The following is a 23,449-nucleotide window of genomic DNA, read 5'->3' on the forward strand; positions in this document are numbered from 1 at the left end:
ATATAAGCCTTTGACGAAAAGATAACCAGGTTGGTTCCAGTACGGGAGGTCTGCAGCCTCTACGTTAGAAGGACACACATGTCAAGGACAGAACTAAGCCAACCTCGGCGTGAGCTTTGGTGGCGAATGGTATGAACTTTGAGCTTATTCACTACAGAAGTGATACTTCCTAGCTGTTGAGTTAGCAGCGGCCGCTGTAGACGTGGGCTAGGAAAGGACGGACGAAGATACCACCACGTATCCAATTTACCACCAGAGACATTCTTCCGAGTACGGAAGGTCTGTTGGCCAACCCGGCCAGCATCTACGACCAATCTACCGAAGCGCAGCTCAGAGTAAATATTTATTGCATTTTCCTTTTCCAAATGGGCGGTAATTTAGAATGCATAAGATAATGTATTTACGATAGCATAGCTGCTGTTTCTGTGTTCCTAAATCTTCCCGCTCTTTCATTCAAGCCCAACCCCCTTTCCTTTGTGTAACCAGCTTTCATACAGGTTCCGTTCACCAGGGGTGAATTCTTTATGACATCATTGTATTCTGTGTATTTGTAATTCTGTGTGATTGTTTAGGTATTTAGTAAATAAATAATTAAACCCAATTTTGTATTGCTGATTCAACTTGTTAGCCAGGGTTCGTGAAGATAGCCAAGAATTTACAACTTTCATTATGAGACTGAAAATAAGATAAGGGTTAATATTGACTGCTATCGATGTAATATATTACTAAGTATTTTAAGAGTTTATTCGGAAGATAACGGCTCTATAAACGTTCTTCCGTGGTGCCCCGACTTTCTAGTTAATTACATTTACATGATTAGCTTAATCAGGTAATATTAATTACAGAGAAATAATTTTATAGGTTAGCATGTCATATCACTTAATCCGGCATAGCCAAAGACACGACAAAACCATACTGTGGTATCGCGGGAGGTTGATGATAGAGGGGAGGTACGTGCCGGGACGTCGGCCCCCTCTGCTGGGAGTACCCGGGCTGGGCACCGCGATGCTGATGGAACCAATTCAAGGAAATTAGGGGAGAGTTCCAACCAACCGTCCAGGCCACATAAATGGAGCACCGTGGCACAGAGAAAAAGAGAGGCAGGGAGGGAGTCTACAGACGGGGCCAAAGCTCCCGGGGCACGGAACCAAATAAGAGGAGGCGGCCCAAAACAAGGACCGAGCCAACTGTAAGTTATTTTGTTGTCACGTTTATTTTATGTTGCCTAGTAATGTCGTGTTTTCACATTAGCTTTGGAGGAACTGGTGGCTCAGCTTATCCTCAAACAACAGAAGCAACAGGCTCTCCTGGAGAAAGAACTGGAGGAGCAGCGCCAACAAATCCTCAGTTGGTAGAGGATGTAGCCCGGCTGAAAGGGGACTCCACCAAACGACGACGACGGCGTCCTCTGCTAGACCCAGATCAGAGGCGCTGCTATGAGTGCGGCGAGCCAGGATACTGCGCGTGGAGTTGCCCCGGCCGGGAGGAGTCCATGTACTCCGCGTCCCCCGGCTCCGGGGTAACTCAGATGGTGCCGGTGCGGATAACCACCCCGAGGGGGGAGTACCGGATGCGCTTGGGGGCCGTTCCTAACCTGCACGTGCCCATTCTCATCATTATAGATTGCCCTCTCTTCCACGGCAGAATCAATGGCGCTCCGCCACGTGGGAGAATGGCGCTGCGCCACATGGGAGAGTGCTCCGCTGCGCCACGGGGGAGAGTGCGCCACTGCGCCACGCGGAAAGTGCGACGCTACGTCTCACAGAAGAGTGCGCCGCTGCGCCACGAGGGAGAGTGCGCCGCTGCGTCACGGAGGAGAGTGCACCGCTGCAGAGTGCGCCGCGGCGTCTCGCGGCAGAGTGCGCCGCTGCGCCACGTGGGAGAGTGCGCCTAGCAGCAAAGTGCGTCACTGCGCACCAAAATAAATAGCCTATTTCTGCCAAACATAGTTTCAATAAAGTTCTGTAAAGCACATTTGCTTTTCTTGTTAAATAGATCATCTGTCTCTGTTCAACACAGTTCTGAATGTTATTTAGCTCTGTGAGCTGTGGCAGGCAGCTTGCAACTCAAGAAACAGAACACGCCAGTGACCAGTGCATGAGTGACCAGTGCCTGAGTGACCAGTGACCAGTGCTCGATACAGACGCTCTGCGCGAGAAACGACACTAACATCATTTAGACTAGAATATTGCTGTAATGGCAATTAGCTATCCAATATCCACCAGTATGTTGATGATAGAAACATGGTTAACTAACGTTCTTAGTCTAGCACGTTAGCCAGCTAGTTCGTTTTGAACTGTATCAAGTGCAAGCGAGATAGTTACCTTTATCTGTCTTCGATTTGATTATTTTTCTTCTCAGATGAGTTTGAAATATCAAAGTGCTAATGAAAGAGATATGAATATTGAGTCACACTAATGAATCACTGTGGTCGAGCTGGGCATCTCCGGCACTGCGCACGCTTGGATTGCGTCCTTCCTGAGAGGTCGCTCCTACCAGGTGGCGTGGCGAGAATCTGTCTCCGCACCACGTGCTCTCACCACTGGTGTCCCCCAGGGCTCTGTTCTTGGCCCACTCCTATTCTCGCTATACACCAAGTCACTTGGCTCTGTCATATCCTCACATGGTCTCTCATATCATTGCTATGCAGATGACACACAATTAATCTTCTCCTTTCCCCCTTCTGACAACCAGGTGGCGAATCGCATCTCTGCATGTCTGGCAGACATATCAGTGTGGATCACCACCTCAAGCTGAACCTCGGCAAGACGGAGCTGCTCTTCCTCCCGGGGAAGGACTGCCCGTTCCATGATCTCGCCATCACGGTTGACAACTCCCTTGTGTCCTCCTCCCAGAGTGCTAAGAGCCTTGGCGTGACCCTGGACAACACCCTGTCGTTCTCCACCAACATCAAGGCGGTGACCCGATCCTGTAGGTTCATGCTCTACAACATTCGCAGAGTACGACCCTGCCTCACACAGGAAGCGGCGCAGGTCCTAATCCAGGCACTTGTCATCTCCCGTCTGGATTATTGCAACTCGCTGTTGGCTGGGCTCCCTGCCTGTGCCATTAAACCCCTACAACTCATCCAGAACGCCGCAGCCCGTCTGGTGTTCAACCTTCCCAAATTCTCTCACGTCACCCCGCTCCTCCGCTCTCTCCACTGGCTTCCAGTCGAAGCTCGCATCCGCTACAAGACCATGGTGCTTGCCTACGGAGCTGTGAGGGGAACGGCACCTCCGTACCTTCAGGCTCTGATCAGGCCCTACACCCAAACAAGGGCACTCCGTTCATCCACCTCTGGCCTGCTCGCCTCCCTACCTCTGAGGAAGCACAGTTCCCGCTCAGCCCAGTCAAAACTGTTCGCTGCTCTGGCACCCCAATGGTGGAACAAGCTCCCTCACGACGCCAGGACAGCGGAGTCAATCACCACCTTCCGGAGACACCTGAAACCCCACCTCTTCAAGGAATACCTGGGATAGGATAAAGTAATCCTTCTAACCCCCCCCTTAAAAGATTTAGATGCACTATTGTAAAGTGGTTGTTCCACTGGATATTATAAGGTGAATGCACCAATTTGTAAGTCGCTCTGGATAAGAGCGTCTGCTAAATGACAAAAAAAAAAAGTAAAAAATGTCTTCCAAGGCATTGATTCAGCTTTGATCTAACTTCACTAAACAAGCACCAATTCTCCAGCAGCATTACACCCCTGCACTCCACTGCCCCGAACGACCATTTGAAGTTCACCTAGGCTACTCTTTTGACTGGCGCAACGTGTCACCTCAGGAACTAGAGACAGCGTGTGGCTGTTTCATAAAAAAACGGTGAATATTTGGCCAAGGAAACATTTCTGGTTGGTGTCAGGGAATGTAAAACAGGAAGGGGGACTTTTAAAACAGGATTGAGTGAAGTAGCAGCACAGATGTTGAATGAGCAACTAGTGAGCATGGAGAAACACAGGTTTGACGAAATTACCTTTTGTCTTTCAATCTAACATGGCTGTTTACTTACTTTTGTAGCTCTTCATGAGATGTACGCTTTTTGTACAGTAAGTAGTTAGGCATGACTGTCCTCTGCAAGTGTAGCTGGAATTTAGCCCAACAGTATTTGAGAAATATGATTGGTTGCCAATTGGCCTATGTCTGGTCTGGCGCTGGGCAGAATAGCAGATGTTAACAACGATTGGAGAAGTGTTGATCACCAGTAGGCTACCACATCACACTGTAAGAGTGATATTATCTCGGTTTCTACAGACTTGGACTCTCTGAGGAGGACTGTGGATCACTGGCCTCCGTTCTCCAATCAGCAGACTCACATCTGAGAGAACTGGACCTGAGGAACGGTCAGCTGTTTGATGGTGGTGGGAGGGAACTCTTTACTGCTCTGAAACATCCCCACTGTAAACTACAGACACTGAGGTCAGTATCCACACTGTAAACTACAGACACTGAGGTCAGTATCCACACTGTAAACTACAGACACTGAGGTCAGTATCTACACTGTAAACTACAGACACGGAGGTCAGTATCTACACTGTAAACTACAGACACGGAGGTCAGTATCCACACTGTAAACTACAGACACTGAGGTCAGTATCTACACTGTAAACTACAGACACTGAGGTCAGTATCTACACTGTAAACTACAGACACTGAGGTCAGTATCTACACTGTAAACTACAGACACGGAGGTCAGTATCTACACTGTAAACTACAGACACTGAGGTCAGTATCTACACTGTAAACTACAGACACTGAGGTCAGTATCTACACTGTAAACTACAGACACTGAGGTCAGTATCTACACTGTAAACTACAGACACTGAGGTTAGTTCTTTGGGAAGGGTTGATCACATGACAATAACCTAATGATGTATTCATTGTTGGAGAGTTTAAGGTATAATCATCAGGCTGTGAATATTATTATTATCCATTCACATACCTACAGACATGACTACATACCTACAGACATGACCGCATACCTACAGACATGACCGCATACCTACATACGTGACCGCATACCTACAGACGTGACCGCATACCTACATACGTGACCGCATACCTAGAGACGTGACCACATACCTACAGACGTGACCACATACCTACAGACGTGACTACATACCTAGAGATGTGACTACATACCTACAGACGTGACCACATACCTACATACATGACAGCATACCTAGAGACGTGACTACATACCTACAGACGTGACTACATACCTAGAGACGTGACTACATACCTACAGACGTGACTGCATACCTACAGACGTGACTGCATACCTAGAGACTTGACTACATACCTAGAGACGTGACTACATACCTAGAGACGTGACTACATACCTAGAGACGTGACTACATACCTAGAGACGTGACTACGTACCTAGAGACGTGACTACGTACCTAGAGACGTGACTACGTACCTAGAGACGTGACTACGTACCTAGAGACGTGACTACGTACCTAGAGACGTGACTACGTACCTAGAGACGTGACTACGTACCTAGAGACGTGACTACGTACCTAGAGACGTGACCACGTACCTAGAGACGTGACTACGTACCTACAGACGTGACTACGTACCTACAGACGTGACTACGTACCTACAGACGTGACTACGTACCTACAGACGTGACTACGTACCTACAGACGTGACCACGTACCTACAGACGTGACCACGTACCTACAGACGTGACTACGTACCTACAGACGTGACTACATACCTACAGACGTGACTACATACCTACAGACGTGACTACATACCTACAGACGTGACTACATACCTACAGACATGACTACATACCAGATGTACCTCACTAAGAGTTGATGTACTAAATGTGTTACCATCTGAAAGGACAGGTTCTGAATCATGCTGTTATGTGTCTCTGACCAACACTACATCATATTCTGTATGAGTGATATTATCTCTGTTTCTACAGACTGGCTAGCTTTAGACTCTCTGAAGAGGACTGGGGATCACTGGCCTCCGTCCTCCAATCAGCAGACTCCTCTCTGAGAGAACTGGAACTGGACCTGAGGAACAGTGAGCTGTCGGATGTTGGTGGGAGGGAACTCTTTACTGCTCTGAAACATCCACACTGTAAACTACAGACACTGAGGTCAGTATCTACACTGTAAACTACAGACACTGAGGTCAGTATCTACACTGTAAACTACAGACACTGAGGTCAGTATCTACACTGTCAACCACAGACACTGAGGTCAGTATCTACACTGTAAACTACAGACACTGAGGTCAGTACTTTGAGAGGGTTCCTCACATAACGAGAACGCATTGATTGTTGGATAGTTTGTTAGGGTCAAATTGTCACCCTGAGAGCATGTTTGGATGCATTTTTTCTTGGTAACAATTGTTTTTCTTGGAAGCACAGGTCTGAAGATGCATACATACAGGCCTAACTGCATTTAAATACTATCAGACTAAAACGCTTGATACTTAATGTTCACAGCCTGTAGAGGCTTTCTTCGGAGAGAATTCATTTTTAAAATGTTGTTTTCTTGTTGCTCATCATGTTGCAATATATTATCCCATTTATACTGAATGGATGTTATCTGACCTGAGAAATGTTGTGAGGTGTTGACCTCAGTTCTCAGCTCAAACTCCTCTCACCTGAGAGAGCTGGATCTGAGTCACAATGACCTGCAGGATTCAGGAGTGAAGCTGCTCTCTGCTGGACTGGAGAATCCACACTGTCAACTAGAGAAACTGAGGTTAGTACTTAGAAACATACCTGCTCAATACAAAGATGATGTGTCAAAGCACAACATCATTACAGTACCCAGTAAGTCAGCTCAACCAATAAGGTAAATACTGTAATAATATTTGATATTACATTTCAGTCTCACATTACGTGATGTTTAAACCTTGTGGACTACATTGTGTGATGATAAAGAATGCTTCAATTAGAAGACTGTATACTTCAATTTATCAACACACATACACACCACCCCCCAGGTAAATTGACTAATTGATTTGTTAAAGTGACAAAAACATTTTACACTGATTAAATTAACCCTAAATGATAATGTGAAATGTATTAGTCTTGAATTACCCTGATTTAATTGAATAGGATCCTCAATTGTTTCCGTTTTTCTTACATTAGTACAGCAGTTTAACATTGTAGTGACTGACTGCACTTCAATAAATGGTCTTTAAATAAGAAACAACCCCAGCTCTCACCAGCAGAGGGCAGCAGTCCTGCTGTAAAATCATGTTGCCATGTCTCTGCAGGCTGTCATTCTTCTGACTTCAGCTCTGGGGTCAACCTCCTCCCACCTGAGAGAACTGAACCTGAGCTCCAATCACCCAGGAGATTCTGGAGTGAAGCTGCTCTCTGCTAGACTGGAGGATCCACACTGTAGACTGGAGAAACTCAAGTTAGTACAGTTACTGTAAAAATATTATATTTTTGTAAGTACATTAAATTCTCTCATATTTGTAGCATCCACCACCTTTGACTTCTGACCAGAAACAGAAAACCAAACAGTCTTGTAATTAATGCTGTAACTGATTAACTGCAGATTGTTTGAGTTTATCTTGCTGATGTGAGAACAGTCAGGTCTTGTTATTGTTTAGAGTTCAAACTTTATCCCTCTTTTGGACTGGACTACACTTCATACAGGTTGGACTGGACTACACTTCATACAGGTTGGACTAGACTACACTTCATACAGGCTGGACTAGACTACACTTCATACAGGCTGGACTAGACTACACTTCATACAGGCTGGACTAGACTACACTTCATACAGGCTGGACTAGACTACACTTCATACAGGCTGGACTAGACTACACCTCATACAGGCTGGACTGGACTACACCTCATACAGGCTGGACTGGACTACACCTCATACAGGCTGGACTAGACTACACTTCATACAGGCTGGACTAGACTACACTTCATACAGGCTGGACTAGACTACACTTCATACAGGCTGGACTGGACTACACTTCATACAGACTGTGTGCCACTCACTCTGCCTGTTCCTCTGTCTCTCCCACAGTGTGGACCATAATGAAGAGTTCTGGGTTAAACCACAGCTGATGAAGAAATGTAGGGGTGTTAGTTTCAAGGAATTAATTTGTCAAATGACACACACACTAGCTGTACCTACTGAGTGCCGCTAGCAACAACCCTACCGATTCTACTTGTAGAATCACATTGTTCGTCAGTGCCCAACAACTTGACTTTGGGCAAATCAGAGAGCACAAACCCTCAAGTGGGGCAGCCAATGGGAAAAGATGGAGTTGCTAGTTTCCATGAAACAGCTGCCTGTGTTAGCTGCTGAGTTAGTGCAGTGTCTTTAGCTAGCTAGCTAGCTCAGTTGTGCTAGCTAGCAAATATTATACAAAGGTTAACTAGCTAGCTTAACATATGGCTATGGGCTGGCACTGGCAGTATGGTATTATGGAGGGTGAATTAATTTGTTTCTTTGTCATCTTGCTAGGTAGTTATCTGGCTTTGGCCATCTGGCTAGTATCAACAAGGGCTTTCTACAAAATAGCAACATTAACGCAGATAGCTTGGAATGTAGACCATAAGCAATACGCACGGATATGCATTGCTAAACAACGCTACTGACATCTTCAGGTTTGGAGTATTTTAACAAGGATGAGCGGCTGACGACTTTTAAGGTCTTTTGCTGTGTGAACACAAAAGACTGCTGACATTCTGTTCAGAGGTGCTAAGTACTGTCGGCAAGCAAACGTTTGACAATACTACTGGTGTGTCTGAGCTTTAAAACACACACTGATCATGGTAACAGATAAATGTTGTTGACAGTGATCATGACTTTAGATATGGACATTATAACAGATACATTTTGTTGACAGTGATCATGACTACAGATATGGACATTATAACAGATAAATGTTGACAGTGATCATGACTACAGATATGGACATTGTAACAGAAATGTTGTTGACAGTGATCATGACTTCAGATATGGACATTATAACAGATAAATGTTGTTGACAGGGATCATGACCAGATATGGACATTATAACAGATAAATGTTGTTGACAGTGATCATGACTACAGATATGGACATTGTAACAGATAAATGTTGTTGACTGTGATCATGACTACAGATATGGACATTATAACAGATAAATGTTGTTGACAGTGATCATGACTACAGATATGGACATTATAACAGATAAATGTTGTTGACAGTGATCATGACTTCAGATATGGACATTGTAACAGAAATGTTGTTGACAGGGATCATGACTTCAGATATGGACATTATAACAGATAAATGTTGTTGACAGTGATCATGACTACAGATATGGACATTATAACAGATAAATGTTGACAGTGATCATGACTACAGATATGGACATTGTAACAGATGTATGTTGTTGACAGTGATCATGACTTCAGATATGGACATTGTAACAGATAAATGTTGTTGACAGTGATCATGACCAGATATGGACATTAATAATGAGAGAGACAGAAATCTTGCTTGTTTGTAGGTGACCAACTACTTATTTTCCACCATAATTTGCAAATAAATTCATTAAAAATCCTACAATGTGATTTTCTGGACTTTTTTTCTCATTTTGTCTGTCATAGCTGAAGTGTACCTATGATGAAAATTACAGGCCTCTCTCATCTTTTTACGTGGGAGAACTTGCACAATTGGTGGCTGACTAAATACTTTTTTGCCCCACTGTATGTATTTCCTGAGCTTTCTTTTGTGTCCTAGATATTGGACAGACACTTCAAAACCTTATGGTTTATTTTTTTACTGTCTGTGTTATTCAATGCATTTATATGGACTATAGTAGTAAAAGACAAATTCAATATTTTCTTCAAATACCTAAAGGGGTCCTAATATTCTATCCATGGTATGACATTAAAACAATTCCAGATGTCAGATTAGTATTCTATCATTTCTCTATGTGTTTCTCTCAGAATTTCACTGTTAGTCAACACCTGTTGTTTACCAAGCATGTGACAAATACAATTTGATTCGACAGATACACGAACAAACGTATATACACACACACACACTCTCTCCCTCCAGCAACTGACCAACCACATCCGGGACACGTTGCCAGGGTTACGTAGTAAACTCCAGAGCCAGCTTCTATCTCTGGAGAAAGAGGTGGAGGAATACAAGAACTTTAAACCAGACGACCCGACACGCAAGACCAAGGCCCTACTGCAGTCAGTATATAAACACACACACACACACAAAAGCATGCACGGGCACACTCACAAGACCGCAGAGCCATGCTTCAGTTGAGAATTGTATTGATGCATCTGTGTGTTATTATTATAGTTTATCTGAGTAGGGATGCAATAACATTGACACATTGTAATTTACAACAGTAAGATTCATTGCACCCGAACATGTTCCATGAGTACCTTTCCCACTTTTCAGAGACGTATTGATCATTTGTCCTCTAGAGGTCAACATTTCATTACAACGTTCATTTGATAGTACATTATCCCAATTGGCCGTCTTAAATTCCCTCCCAAACTAAAATCAAATATTTGGAATGTAACACTTCATTGGCTTTTGATTTCCACTAGGACAACCAGTAAGACGTTTCTTAGCTCATCAACGCCGTGCGACAGTGCACCAATAAGGTACCTCGCCGCATGGAGCCTGTGATGCCCTGTCATGCTAGTTCAGCCCACATGGGGGCGCCATAGAGCTAGCCTTTAATGCTACCATGCTAACCTAGGCCCCAGGGTAGCGCACCAATAAGGTGTCTAGGGTGAAGTTGCCCCTAGACACTGACCTGGGGTCAGTTTAGCATTTACCTCCACTAATCAGGTTAGGTTAAAATTAGGGGAGGGGAAGCTGATCCTACCAATGGGAACCCCCCCCCCCTCTCAGAGAGCTTAGAGCCTGTCATGTCACTCCTGGCCACAGGGGGCGATGTAGAGCTAGCTTGTCTTGTAGTGTTTTCAGGGTGATGTGTGAGAGACTGTTTATGTTTCTCCTCACGTCTCTGGTTTTCCCTGAAGACAAGCTGCAGGTTAACACACAAGCATGCACGTGGACACACACACACCTTGTAAGACTTAGTGGATGTCAAACACTCATTTCATTTTCCTGAAGAATTGTGGGATGCCTACCTGCTGCTTGTATTAGTTTAGTATCCCTCCATCTCTCTTTTCCTTCCCTCTTTCACTGCTCAACTACCTCTCCATCTCTCTTTGTTGCTTCCAGACTCCTCCCACTTCCCTTGGAGATCCTAATAAAGTCTAAATCAATCAATCTCCTCTCCTCCTCTCTCCCTCCCTCTCTCTGAATGAGTAAATTACCTATGAAAGCCACACTGTTAGCTGTCCAGTTCATCATCCTACGTCTAACTTCAGGGTCACGTCCCCTAGTCTTTTGAGTGGACTTGACAATTAAATATACACGATTTTATTTTGTTTGTCGATTCATTTACTTCTGCTAGATGCCTTTTATGTGGTATTTGCGCTGAAGACCATTCAAAAAGCCTACAAAAGTTAAAACTACAAGGCTACTTCCTGGAAAATGAGATGTTTCATAGGGTATACTGTGGTCTGTATGTTTGTCATGATGTCGGTAGGACACTAGAGGGCAACAGCAGTCCACTGCAATCAGTACCATTCATCCTGGGACCGTAACCACAAAGCATCTCAGAATAGGAGTTCTGATCTAGAATCAGTTTTGCCTGTTAGGTCATAATGAATCAGATTATAGGGACAGATCCCGGATCAGCACTCCTACTCTGAGGTGTTTTGTGGATATGAGTCCTGGTCCTATACAATAAAAGAACTACACCATTCTTAAAATCAAATGTTCTGTCTTTTATTGTGTAAAAAACAACATTAAAATCACTGGCTGCCATGGCAACATGGTTAAGAATGCTCAAAGTACCACTCCCTTCTTAGTTACAATCACAGGTTGCCTCCAAATTCTCCACCCATCTCCCAATGTGTGCACTCATACACTTTTTGTTATGGTTTTAAAAAGCATTGGAATGGTGTAGTCATTGGCTGGAGGGAGTTTCAACCATTAAACCCATGACTGAGAGTGTGCAAGGCAAGTATACACTTGGGGGGGGGGGGGAAGGGTGGAGGATTGGGACGTAGCGAAAGCTTTAGGATCAACGGTAAACTAGGTTCTCTGTAAACTGTTTCTGTCCCCTATACCACAACTGAAGTTAGATGGACACGCTCACACATACACCCATCTACCCACACACCCACGGAAAAACACCCACAAACATACCTGTTCATCTAGATATCAGCATAGAATCTTACTGGCACATAAAACTCAGTAACACCAAAAAAAGGTGATTGGCTACCCACAACAGGTCACAAAGACATGGACCAATGCGAGGAGGACATTAGGGGTTGGGTGGGGCTTGTTCTGGTAAAATAGGAGGATCCATAGAAATTCAATTACTAGAGAGATTTAAACCCAACGTGCACTTGAGCAGATCACATCCTTGATGCATTGTGGGTAAATGATGACCGACTGACTCAGGGGCAGACTGGGACCATAAATCAGCTCTGGAATTTCTAACACACTGACCCACACACATTATTAGATATAGAAAATTAGCATTTTGTAAAAATTATATTATACAATTTTTTACAAAATGCTAATTGAGACAGGGCCACTGGGCTAAAAATGGACCAGCCCATCTGGCATTTGCCCGAAATGCCAGTCCGCCCCTTGACCCACTGATCTACAAACGATGAGTCTCTCATTCTAGTGATTCTATTTCTATGGGATGATCCAAAACAAAAAAATTAATGAACATTAAGTCTCTCAGAGTATGAGGGCTGATCTAGGATCAGTTTGGCCCTTTAGATCATAATGAATCAGATTACATGGACAGGTTGGGACCTGATCCTTGATCAGCACTCCAACTCTTGGGACACTTTGTGGATACGGTCCCCCAGGGCTGCGTTCAATAAGCACAAACAGGTCGGAAAAATGTTTTCCGGGAACGCAAAAGTGAACATTCTTATTGGACAAATTGAGGCAGGACTTCCGTCACTTCTAACTGTTGTCTTGTTCTGTGTCTAATGAACACTACCCAGGGAGTAAAAGGCACTGTGTTGAGCCCAGATGGCAAAGTTGTACGGCAGTGTCCCAAATAGCACCCTATTCCCTAGATAGTGCACTACTAGGCGCGGCTGGAAGTGGTGCTCTAGTGGTTAGAGCGTTGGGCCAGTAACCGAAAGGTTGCTGGATCGAATCCCCGAGCTGACAAGGTAAAAATCTGTCGTTCTGCCCCTAGGTAAATCTTAACTGGCTTGCCTAGTTAAATAAAGGTTCAATTAAAAATGTTTAATTAAAACTTCTGACCAGAGATAGGCTCTAGATAGGGAATAGGGTGCAATTCGTGATACAGGATATTTACTCTTCTGTATCCTCCTCTGCTTCCTCGTCTTCTCTTCCCACCTTAACCCGGATTGGCTGTGAGGTGGCGGAGTGGGTGTGTCTTTATGTACAGACACGCCTCTTATCGTCAAACAGTCTGCGGACGGTATAGACCTGAGAGAGGAGGAACGGACAGTTAGACACTGAGATAATGTTACCTGAGTGACTGATTACACTAGTATAGTGTGTGTATAACTAGTGTGTCTACAGGTTGTCCTAGTGTGTGTGTGTGTGTGTGTGTAAAATCTGTGCGAGTGCGACCCCCATCATAACTACAGACCTGCCAACCTTGAATCATTTTACTGAGAACCACTTGCGGTGACGGCAGCCCCGGCCCACAAGACGACGCGCGCCACCCCCACACTGCTCAAATCAAACGCACCTTTTAGCCCAATAATGATGTTTGCAGAAGACCCCCACACTGCTCAAATCAAACGCACCTTTTAGCCCAATAATGATGTTTGCAGAAGACCCCCACACTGCTCAAATCAAACTCACCTTTTAGCCCAATAATGGCGTTGGCAGAAGACCCCCACACTGCTCAAATCAAACTCACCTTTTAGCCCAATAATGGCGTTGGCAGAAGACCCCCACACTGCTCAAATCAAACACACCTTTTAGCCCAATAATGGCGTTGGCAGAAGACCCCCACACTGCTCAAATCAAACACACCTTTTAGCCCAATAATGGCGTTGGCAGAAGACCCCCACACTGCTCTGTGATTGGGGACACTGCCCTGTGTAGGGTGCTGTCTTTTGGATGGGATGTTAAACAGGTGTCCTGACTCTGAGGCCATTAAAGATCCCATTGCACTTAATGTAAGAGTAGGGGTGTTAACCCTGGTGTCCTGGCTAAAATCCCAATCTGGTCTTCATGGCCACCTAACCATCCCCAGTTTACAATTGTCTCATTCATCCCCTGTAACTATTCCCCAGGTTGTTGCTGTAAATGAGAATGTGTGTTTTGTCCTATATTTATATTTTTAGCCCCAGCCCATGTCCCCACAGGAGGCCTTTTGGTAGGCCGTCACTGTAAATAAGAATTTGTTCTTAATTGACTTGCCTAGTTAAATAAAGGACAAATAAAATCAAACTCAACTCTGGACCTCTTAGCCAGTTCCACTGCATTGTTTCATTGTTCCCCTTTAATCAGGGACGGGTTTAGACCTGGGACACCAGGTGGGTGTAGTTAATGATCAGAACAGAAACCCAGCCGGCTCCGGACCTCGTAGGGTCAGAGTTGAATACCCCTGCTTTTGACGTTATGGGTGCTTGGTAATTGGCTGCTCCTCAGTAGCAAAAATATGTTAAATATGTTTAATATGCATGTCTGTTTTCAATCACGCAGTGACCTACCGCACCGCTGACCTACGGCACCGCTGACCTACCGCACCGCTGACCTACCGCACCGCTGACCTACCGCACCGCTGACCTACCGCAACACAACAGGTGTTTCCTTGCAAGTGAATGAACTCACGTCTACTGCTGTTTCTGAGATCAAGCTGGGAGCTAGAGATTTCTTCCTCGCCAGAGTCCTCTGATTGACCCAGCTTCAACTTCAAGCGGTTGAGTCAAAAACCTCAATCTGCCAACTAGAAGCATCTTTCTGCATATTTTAGGGTAGTTTTTCGTACCAGCGTACTTAGACCTGAAATGTTGTGCAGGTTGGCAGGTCTGTAACTAGGAGACTGGTACAGGACCAGAAGGAGACTCTCCACAAGTTGTCCTAGTGTGTGGCTGTGTTACCTGAGTTAGTGCGACCCCCAGCATTACAATGAGACTGGTACAGGACCAGAAGGACACTCTCCACAAGTTGTCTTCTAGCAGGTTACGGTCCCTGGCCTCAAACGCTCTCAGTACCGTCTGCATCTGACGACTTCTCTCTAACCTACGGTGTACTGAGTCTATGGACTCCTGGAAGAAGAGAGGGGAAGGGGAGAGGGGAAGGGATGGGAGGTAGGTAGGAAGAAGAGAGGGGAAGGGGAGAGAGGAGGGTGGGGAAGGGGAGAGAGAGGAGGAAGGGACAGGAGAGGGGGAGGAGGAAGGAGAGGGTGATGGTGAAGAGAGAGGGGAGGGTGGGGGAGAGAGGAGAGAGGGGAGGGGGAAGGGATGGGAGGTAGGTAGGTAGGTAGGTAGGTAGGTAGGTAGGTAGGTAGGTAGGTAGGTAGGTAGGTAGGTAGGTAGGTAGGTAGGTAGGTAGGTAGGTAGGTAGGTAGGTAGGTAGGTAGAAAGAAGAGAGGGGAAGGGGAGAGAGAGGAGGAAGGGACAGGAGAGGGGGAGGAGGAAGGAGAGGGTGATGGTGAAGAGAGGAAGAGAGAGGGGAGGGTGGGGGAGAGAGGAGAGAGGGGAGGGGGAAGGGATGGGAGGTAGGTAGGTAGGTAGGTAGGTAGGTAGGTAGGTAGGTAGGTAGGTAGGTAGGTAGGTAGGTAGGTAGGTAGGTAGGTAGGTAGGTAGGTAGGTAGGTAGGTAGGTAGGTAGGTAGGTAGGTAGAAAGAAGAGAGGGGAAGGGGAGAGAGAGGAGGAAGGGACAGGAGAGGGGGAGGAGGAAGGAGAGGGTGATGGTGAAGAGAGGAAGAGAGAGAGGGGGAGTTTGAAAAGAGGAAAGGTACTGTGTACGTTCAGTTTTTTTCTCTCTTCAGTTACAGTGAATGTGTGGAAGACATGGTCATCCATCTAATAGCCTACTCACCCTAATGTCCTCCAGCTTGTACTCCAATAGGCTCTCAGGCTCTCCAAGCCCCGCCCACTCGTCATCCCCTCCCACGTCGCCTGGCTGTCCCTCGATGATGACCTGCATTTTTACACACACACTTTATAGCATCTCTATTTACATTTTATTAAATTAGCAGATGCTTTTATCCAGAGTGACTTACAGTAAATCAAATCAACCAATTAATAAAGATATATTAATACAAATAAACCTCGAAGAAGACCATCTTCTCAGAGAAGCGGCTGAAGCTGTTGTCAAAACAGATCTGGTAGTCGCCTTCCTCAGTAGGTTCCACCCTAGAACAAAACAACCAATCAGAGGCGCTCACACAGAGAAAGCAACCAATCAGAGATGTGGGCACAAAGCCAACAGCAAACCAAAAAGAGAGGGAAGGGGAGAGAGCGAGGTCAAAAGACACAGGTTGATCTGAGGTTGAACTGTGACATCACAGAAGAGATGTTGTGTGAGTAGATTGGTCCAATGAGAGGCAGCGGTACTGACATGTGGACTCCGTCTGAGCGGCGGAACTCAGAGATGAGCTGGAACCCGTGAGGAGAGAGAACGGTGAAATCTACATCCATACCTGCACCGGCTATCACCTGGAGAGAGGAACACACACACACACACAATCAGAAAGGTACTTTTACAACAGCCATAGATATGAGTCACACTGCACGTCAGAGAGCTAGGATATGAAACATGATGTGTGTGATAATGTTACCTGAGTAAAACAGGATGTGTACTCAGTGACGTGAACCCCTCTGAATGGTGCAGGTAGAAATAGAGTAAATAGAGCTGACAGGATCCCCTATTCTCTCTGACAGATGATAGAAATGTGTTGAACAGAAACTATCTGAACATTCTGTACCTCCATTCTCCTGAGAAGCCATAGGGGCTCTGGTCACAGGTAGTACACTACATAGGGGCTCTTGGTCACAGGTAGTACACTACATAGGGGTTCTGGTCACAGGTAGTACACTACATAGGGGCTCTGGTCACAGGTAGTACACTACATAGGGGCTCTGGTCACAGGTAGTACACTACATAGGGGCTCTGGTCACAGGTAGTACACTACATAGGGGCTCTGGTCACAGGTAGTACACTACATAGGGGCTCTGGTCACAGGTAGTACACTACATAGGGGCTCTGGTCACAGGTAGTACACTACATAGGGGCTCTTGGTCACAGGTAGTACACTACATAGGGGCTCTTGGTCACAGGTAGTACACTACATAGGGGCTCTTGGTCACAGGTAGTACACTACATAGGGGCTCTTGGTCACAGGTAGTACACTACATAGGGGCTCTGGTCACAGGTAGTACACTACATAGGGGCTCTGGTCACAGGTAGTACACTACATAGGGGCTCTGGTCACAGGTAGTACACTACATAGGGGCTCTGGTCACAGGTAGTACACTACATAGGGGCTCTGGTCACAGGTAGTACATTACATAGGGGCTCTTGGTCACAGGTAGTACATTACATAGGGGCTCTTGGTCACAGGTAGTACACTACATAGGGGCTCGTCTGCATCCCTATTCCCTATCACATAGGCCTAATCTCTACACCATAGTGGAGGAACTAGGTTCTTTGTAAACTGTTTCTCTGTACCGCAACTGAAATCAGATGGACACGCTCACTCTCACACACACCTACGCCATTACACAAGGAAAACAAAACACAAACATGGCTGTTCTTCTAGATATGTCAATATTACTGGCACATAAAACCCATCTATACATGAACAATCTGACGTTACAGGACAAGGTTGTATGTCATAACATTCAGGGCTCCGGGCAGCCGAGTGGAAATGGAGGAAAACTCGCCTCCCTGCGGACCTGGCATCCTTTCACTCCCTCCTCTCTACATTTTCCTCTTCTGTCTCTGCTGCTAAAGCCACTTTCTACCACTCTAAATTCCAAGCATCTGCCTCCAACCCTAGAAGCTCTTTGCCACCTTCTCCTCCCTCCTGAATCCTCCCCCCCCCCCCCCTCCCCCCCCTCCCTCTCTGCGGATGACTTCGTCAACCATTTTGAAAAGAAGGTCGACGACATCCGATCCTCGTTTGTTAATTCAAACGACACCGCTGGTCCTGCTCACACTGCCCTACCCTGTGCTTTGACCTCTTTCTCCCTTCTCTCTCCAGATGAAATCTCACGTCTTGTGACGGCCGGCCGCCCAACAACCTGCCCGCTTGACCCTATCCCCTCCTCTCTTCTCCAGACCATTTCCGGAGACCTTCTCCCTTACCTCACCCATCAACTCATCCTTGACCGCTGGCTACGTCCCTTCCGTCCTCAAGAGAGCGAGAGTTGCACCCCTTCTGAAAAAACCAACACTCGATCCCTCCGAAGTCAACAACTACAGACCAGTATCCCTTCTTTCTTTTCTCTCCAAAACTCTTGAACGTGCCGTCCTTGGCCAGCTCTCTTGCTATCTCTCTCAGAATGACCTTCTTGATCCAAATCAGTCAGGTTTCAAGACTGGTCATTCAACTGAGACTGCTCTTCTCTGTGTCACGGAGGCTCTCTACACTGCTAAAGCTAACTCTCTCTCCTCTGCTCTCATCCTCCTAGACCTATCTGCTGCCTTTGATACGGTGAACCATCAGATCCTCCTCTCCACCCTCTCCGAGTTGGGCATCTCCGGCGCGGCCCATGCTTGGATTTCGTCCTACCTGACAGGTCGCTCCTACCAGGTGGCGTGGCGAGAATCTGTCTCCGCACCACGTGCTCTCACCACTGGTGTCCCCCAGGGCTCTGTTCTAGGCCCTCTCCTATTCTCGCTATACACCAAGTCACTTGGCTCTGTCATATCCTCACATGGTCTCTCCTATCATTGCTATGCAGACGACACACAATTAATCTTCTCCTTTCCCCCCTTCTGATAACCAGGTGGCGAATCGCATCTCTGCATGTCTGGCAGACATATCAGTGTGGATGACGGATCACCACCTCAAGCTGAACCTCGGCAAGACGGAGCTGCTCTTCCTCCCGGGGAAGGACTGCCCGTTCCATGATCTTGCCATTACAACTCCATTGTGTCCTCCTCCCAGAGTGCTAAGAACCTTGGCGTGACCCTGGACAACACCCTGTCGTTCTCTACTAACATCAAGGCGGTGACCCGATCCTGTAGGTTCATGCTCTACAACATTCGCAGAGTACGACCCTGCCTCACACAGGAAGCGGCGCAGGTCCTAATCCAGGCACTTGTCATCTCCCGTCTGGATTACTGCAACTCGCAGTTGGCGGTGCTCCCTGCCTGTGCCATTAAACCCCTACAACTCATCCAGAACGCCGCAGCCCGTCTGGTGTTCAACCTTCCCAAGTTCTCTCACGTCACCCCACTCCTCCGCTCTCTCCACTGGCTTCCTGTTGAAGCTCGCATCCGCTACAAGACCATGGTGCTTGCCTACGGAGCTGTGAGGGGAACGGCACCTCCGTACCTTCAGGCTCTGATCAGGCCCTACACCCAAACAAGGGCACTGCGTTCATCCACCTCTGGCCTGCTGGCCCCCCTACCTCTGAGGAAGCACAGTTCCCGCTCAGCCCAGTCAAAACTGTTCGCTGCTCTGGCACCCCAATGGTGGAACAAGCTCCCTCACGACGCCAGGACAGCGGAGTCAATCACCACCTTCCGGAGACACCTGAAACCCCACCTCTTTAAGGAATACCTAGGATAGGATAAAGTTATCCCTCTAACCCCCCCCCCCCTTAAAAGATTTAGATGCACTATTGTAAAGTGGTTGTTCCACTGGATATTATAAGGTGAATCCACCAATTTGTAAGTCGCTCTGGTTAAGAGCGTCTGCTAAATGACTTAAATGTAAATGCAAATGTAATTCAGTCCTTCACTAGTGCTGAACACACACACAGCCTGAGAGGGTTACACATCAACACACACACTGCCTGAGAGGGTTACACATCAACACACACACTGCCTGAGAGGGTTACACATCAACACACACACTGCCTGAGAGGGTTACACATCAACACACACACACTCTGCCTGAGAGGGTTACACATCAACACACACACACACACTGCCTGAGAGGGTTACACATCAACACACACACACACACTGCCTGAGAGGGTTACACATCAACACACACACACACTGCCTGAGAGGGTTACACATCAACACACACACGCGCGCGCACACACACACACACACACACACACACACACACACACACACACACACACACACACACACACTGCCTGAGAGGGTTACACATCAACACACACACACACACACACTGCCTGGGAGGGTTACACATCAACACACACACACACTGCCTAAGAGGGTTACACAACACACACACAGGTGCATCAAAGCTGGGACCGAGAGACTGAAAAACATCTCAAGGCCATCAGACTGTTAAATAGCCATCACTAACATTGAGTGGCTGCTGCCAACATACTGACTCAACTCTAGCCAAAAATGTATGTAATAAATGTATCACTAGCCACTTTAAACAATGCCACTTTATATCATGCTTACATACCCTACATTACTTATCTCATATGTATATACTGTACGCTATACCATCTACTGCATCTTGCCACCTTGATGTAATTAAATGCATCACTAGTCACTTTAAACAATGCCACTTTATATAATGTTTCCATACCCTACATTACTCATCTCATATGTATATACTGTACTCTATACCATCTTGCCTATGCCGTTCGGCCATCGCTCATTCATATATTTTTATGTACATATTCTTATTCATTCCTTTACACTTGTGTGTATAAGGTAGTTGTTGTGAAATTGTTAGGTTAGATTACTTGCTAGATATTACTGCATGGTCGGAACTAGAAGCACAAGCATTTCGCTACACTCGCATTAACATCTGCTAACCACGTGTATTTGACAAATAAATTTGATTTTGATTTGATTTGACACACACACACACACACACACACACACACACGATTGAGTTGAATGGGTGCCAAGCTGCCTGTAAACTCCACTACAGGGACTCTCCCACTGAACAAACAGACTAGAGCTGCCTGCCTCCCAATAATCTGTACTCCTCTGAAGTGTGCACTTATATAGATCTCTAGTCTTGGATCTACCCTGTAGCCTGGGGGGGCCACTCTGTTTCTGCTCTCTTGCCAAATCCTTGTGGAATGGTCATGCTTGAGTAGGCAAAAGCACAAACAGATCTGGGATCAGGCTAGCTACTCTATAGACTGGGGGGCCACCCTGTTTCTGCTCTCTTGCCAACATGCTTGACAATGGAGTAGGCAAAAGCACAAACAGATCTGGGATCAGGCTAGCTACCCTCTGTGGATGGACTGGGACAGATAGTCTATAGAACGAAGACATATTGATAGATATGACCTAATTGAGAGAGTTGTTAGAGCAGTTTGTGTCAAGATGTAGGTGAAGTGGTAGAATTAAGCAATAAGGCCCAAGGAGGTGTGGTATATGGCCAATATACCACGGCTAAGGGCTGTTCTTAGGCACAACGTATCGCGGAGTGCCTGGACACAGCCCTTAGCCGTGGTATAACGGCCACATACCACAAACCCCCCTGAGGTGCCTTATTGCTATTATAAACTGATTACCAACGTAGTTATAACAGCAACAAAAAAAAAGGTTTTGTCATACCCATTGTATACTGGTCTGATATACCACGGTTGTCAGCCAATCAGCAGTCAGGGCTCAAACCACCCAGTTTATAATGATGTATTTATATCACTGGGTAGGATGTATTTGTAACACTTACACTGGCTAAATCTCTGTAGAGTGGAAGACGAGAGATGCAGAGAGAGACATTCATAAAACAGTATTTAACGAGCAAATGTACCCCTCTCAGGAGTTAACCCACTGTTCCCCGGGCACCGAAGACGTGGATGTTGATTAAGGCAGCCCCCCGCACCGCTCTGATTCAGAGGGGTTGGGTTAAATGCAGAAGACACATTTCAGTTGAATGCATTCCGTTGTACAACTGACTAGGTATCCCACTTTACCGTTCCTTGGTTATAGCTATATGGTTCACCTGCATCATACGAAAAGTTAGGTTATAGATGGGGATAGTGGGGGAAACCACTGCAAAACAGCATCCTTGCTTGTACGGCTTCAATTAGCCTATCTCATGTGTAGCCTGGGGCAAGTGTCCTACACAGCATAAATGCTTAAGTGCACAACCAGATAGCCACAGCAGCAAGCTATCTCCTTAACTAGCTAGATAACGTTATCTGGCGCGACTAGCTTGCTACTGTAGTTAGCCATCTCAGGAGGAGAACTGAGAATAGCATCATTGTCACAGCTAGCCTTTCTGGGACTGTATCGTGTTTACATTAGCTAACGTTTCAAGCCTGCTACTTCTGTGTTGCGATCTTTTGTTGCTGGCCAATGCACACACTAGACAGCTAAGCAACTAGTTATTTTACCTGATACTCCACTTCCATGGTAACGTTCTTCGCAGCCGTTTGGAAGAAGCATTCGGTTCTACCGGCTGGTAAGATAAACGTGAATTCGCTGTCTTGGCTATGGCCGAAAGCACGAATCGTTTCAAGACACGTCGCCACAACTAACGCAATGAAAACACGTGTTGTGCTGCCTCGTCCTGCTTTCCGAAGTGTGTCCATGACGATAAATGAATTTGCTTCCTCAATGTGCTGAGATATCACAGCTAGCTACGTTATCATCCTGGCTAGCTAGCTAACTTCCAATAGCATGTTTCTATCTTCCGCAACATCTGTTGAACTTTTCCGGTCAGACGATTGGCTAGAATTTCCGTATGACTGACACACTGCGGGACCAATCGTTGAGGTGGAATCCTTGTTTGGGACATTCATTTGTTTGTGCCCACACCCAAAAAAAACAGTTAAAATGTGTACAATGTAATTTAATATATTTACAGATGTTTTTTTAAATTTCTCCTCGATTTAGGACAGACACTTCAAAACCTTGTTTCTTATTATTTATTGTTTGACTGTCCTTTTTGCCACTTATGAATGTGTTATTCAATGCGTTTCTATGGCTTTCGTAGTAAAGTCCAAAATCAATATTTTATCAAATCATTTTTTAATATATTTTTAATATAACTAAAGGGTCCTAAAATTCGAAATCATAAAGCTAAATGATCCATAAAATGACCATCTTAAAACAATTCCATATGTCAGATTAACACCCCCCCCCCCCCCCCCCCCCCCCAAACGTTTTAGACTCTAAAGAATTATAAACTAAATTGTAAATTTGTATATTCATGAGTTGAAATAAATTGTACACATAAGCTAAGTTGTAGCCTAATGAACACGGACAGAAGCCCTTCTTTGCTCTTCATTTGAAAAGCCTATATTAAAACTATTT

At 45.8% G+C, this 23,449-nt stretch overlaps 1 protein-coding gene across 1 annotated transcript; it reads right to left on the reverse strand.

The window, feature by feature from the left end:
* Positions 1–12,838: 12,838 nt before the first annotated feature.
* On the reverse strand, positions 12,839–22,845 carry LOC106593283 (transmembrane emp24 domain-containing protein 1). Its single transcript, XM_014184623.3, has 6 exons — positions 22,528–22,845; positions 16,622–16,719; positions 16,332–16,416; positions 16,100–16,201; positions 15,157–15,324; positions 12,839–13,525 (listed from the first exon to the last, which is right to left on the reverse strand). Exons 1-6 carry the CDS (start codon positions 22,723–22,725, stop codon positions 13,475–13,477), a joined length of 702 nt encoding a protein of 233 aa, XP_014040098.3. The 5' UTR covers positions 22,726–22,845; the 3' UTR covers positions 12,839–13,474.
* Positions 22,846–23,449: the final 604 nt, after the last annotated feature.

This window comes from Salmo salar, chromosome 02 (genome assembly GCF_965601325.2).
Source record: "Salmo salar chromosome 02, fSalSal1, whole genome shotgun sequence".
NCBI classification, from domain to species: domain Eukaryota; kingdom Metazoa; phylum Chordata; class Actinopteri; order Salmoniformes; family Salmonidae; genus Salmo; species Salmo salar.

Coding starts and splice junctions, on each gene's coding strand:
- LOC106593283 (XM_014184623.3), bottom strand. CDS start 22,725: ATGGACACACTTCGGAAAGCAGGACGAGGCAGCACAACACGTGTTTTC. Junction 16,720..22,527: donor CCATGGAAGTGGAGTATCAG/GTAAAATAACTA, acceptor TCCTCTCTCCAG/GTGATAGCCGGTGCAGGTAT. Junction 16,202..16,331: donor AGAAGATGGTCTTCTTCGAG/GTTTATTTGTAT, acceptor GTAAAAATGCAG/GTCATCATCGAGGGACAGCC.